The sequence below is a fragment of the Helicoverpa armigera genome, chromosome 18 (genome assembly GCF_030705265.1).
Source record: "Helicoverpa armigera isolate CAAS_96S chromosome 18, ASM3070526v1, whole genome shotgun sequence".
In the NCBI taxonomy this organism is placed as follows: domain Eukaryota; kingdom Metazoa; phylum Arthropoda; class Insecta; order Lepidoptera; family Noctuidae; genus Helicoverpa; species Helicoverpa armigera.
In genome coordinates this window covers 11,167,874-11,170,004 of record NC_087137.1, presented here as the reverse complement: position 1 = coordinate 11,170,004, position 2,131 = coordinate 11,167,874, and the positions used below count along the sequence as shown (strand labels likewise).

Below are 2,131 nucleotides of genomic sequence, written 5' to 3'. Positions count from 1 at the left end.
ACGGGATATTATTAATTGTTGTTAGTACAAGCTATTGTGTATTTTGATATTTTCGGTAACCCTCACAGCGGGGATGTGGGACTAATAATAAATATATTTTGCTACTTAACTGACATTGAAAGCGAAATTACGGTATCCTTGTGTAGTAAGTATACTTTGTGATGAGAGTTACTTCTGTATTATGGTGTTCTGACAAAAAAATACCACCCTTTTGGCTGTCGCAGTCGGGTAAGAAACAAGAATCAAACCAACACCTCCAATAGCAAAACACTTCGAACTTTCTCCCATTTTGTTGAAAAATAAAACAACTGCACTTTTATAAAAAATATTTTAATACTACCTAACTATAGGAATGTCAAGTATACAGATATCACTATGATCACTTATCATTTAACATTTAAACCTTAAAATATTGAGTAACTATTTGAGAACTAAAGCATAAGTTTCAGTGCCACGCAAATTAATAGGTATAGTCTTTAAAAACATCGCCATTAACTTGAAAATTACAAAAACTATAAACTAGCAACCAAATTACACACTTGAAGTAATTTCGATCTTAAAAAAAGGACCCAAAGTCGATAATTGATGGCATTCGTCTGCATACATTTTTAACACAGTTTCATTCTTACATTTAGTCAAAAGACATGAAAATAATTTGAATACTGAAACGACAATAAGATTTGACATACTTATTGAGCTAAATGAACCACTAAACGATGAGACGTGTGTGTGTCGTGTCTGTCAGCCGGAGTCGCTGGTGTCGTCCTTGCCCAGCGCATCCCGCGGCCGCTGCACCGCCAGCGACACTATCATGCTCACGATCTTCGGCTGCACCCGCAGCGCCTCCTGCGCCGGCAGCCCTCGCAGCAGCGACGCTATGTACCTTCCGAAGTTATCGAACGTATCGTCACTCCTACCAGCGCTGCCAGGAGTCGCCTGCATCGGCAGAAATATCTGATTCTGATTACAACTGTCAGCCGGACTCTTGGACCGCCTCGGGCGCTTCGCCCGACCCTGGCTGGAGTGGTCCTCGCCCTCGCTCATGTACTCCGACTGCGAGTAGTTCGCCTCCACCTGGTCCAGCTGCTGCCCCACCCACGACTCGTCTTCCTCTATCTGGAAGATTTCCAACTTCACTTTGGACTCCATTTCTTTTTCTCTCGCTCGTTTGCATTGCTGTAAAGAATCATGAGTTCAGATTATCAATCAATAAAAGTGCAGATCTTAACTTAGAAATGTAAGCATTTAAGTAAATGTAAAACTTACAAGCATAGTGGGGAGTCGTGCCGCCTGTAGATGTGGTCGTATGAACGAGTCCATCAGACCAAACCATTGTACCTTCGGTCGATACACATCCGGTGAGTCCGGTCCAAGCTCGTCTATGCTTTGCTTTATCTTCTTCAGTTCTTGAGAGTAAGAATTTCGTAGATTTTTGAACTTCATCATGACATGTCTGCCTTCGAAATTAGGTATGTTGAGTATTTCTGCGATTTTGCTCGCGGCCTTCGCTCTTTTAGCTTTGTTGGGATAGTCATCTAACGTGGAGTTCCACAAGCATTCTTCTTCTTTGTACAGTTCTACTAGCTCCATAGTTTTAGCTTCATCGATGCGCAGTATGTGGTTCTGCGTTAGCTGGTGCGCTGTCAAGCCGGTCTCACGCATCGTGTCGGCGGGGCGGGTTGCGGGGACGGGACGGTGCGCGCGCGCGGCGGCGTGTGCTCGCTCGGCGTGGGCACGCCTGACTGACGCCGTGGGGCCGCGCCGTGTCATACTCGCGCGTCGCGCCGCTTTGTCTTCGCGCCGTGAGCAGAATCATCGGCGTATTGCCCAGTACATCGGGTATCTTTAGTACACGTGTAGCTACTTTATAAATAAGTATTATCGTTATCTAAGAAACTGTACTTATACCTGTATCGTAACTACACAAATCCATTTACTTCAATCACTATTGGAGTGCGTGCCTCAAACAGCTGACGGAGATTTTTTTATCCATTCGATCAGCTGTAGGGTGTACAGTGGGGTAACGGCGTCCATAATTCCGAGAAGTTTATGGCGTCCTTCCGCCCGGGCTTCTCCCAAATATCATGAGAACGGACGTTTTTGTGTTTGCACTATTCACTTACATAATAAT

The 2,131-nt window shown here is 44.5% G+C and overlaps 1 protein-coding gene across 1 annotated transcript; it reads right to left on the bottom strand.

Moving 5' to 3' along the window:
* Positions 1 to 473: 473 nt before the first annotated feature.
* On the bottom strand, positions 474 to 1,843 carry LOC126056267 (uncharacterized). The gene is made up of 2 exons (XM_049848737.2): positions 1,267 to 1,843; positions 474 to 1,176 (listed from the first exon to the last, which is right to left on the bottom strand). The coding sequence occupies exons 1-2, from the start codon at positions 1,768 to 1,770 to the stop codon at positions 742 to 744; spliced, it is 939 nt and encodes a 312-aa protein (XP_049704694.2). The 5' UTR covers positions 1,771 to 1,843; the 3' UTR covers positions 474 to 741.
* Positions 1,844 to 2,131: the final 288 nt, after the last annotated feature.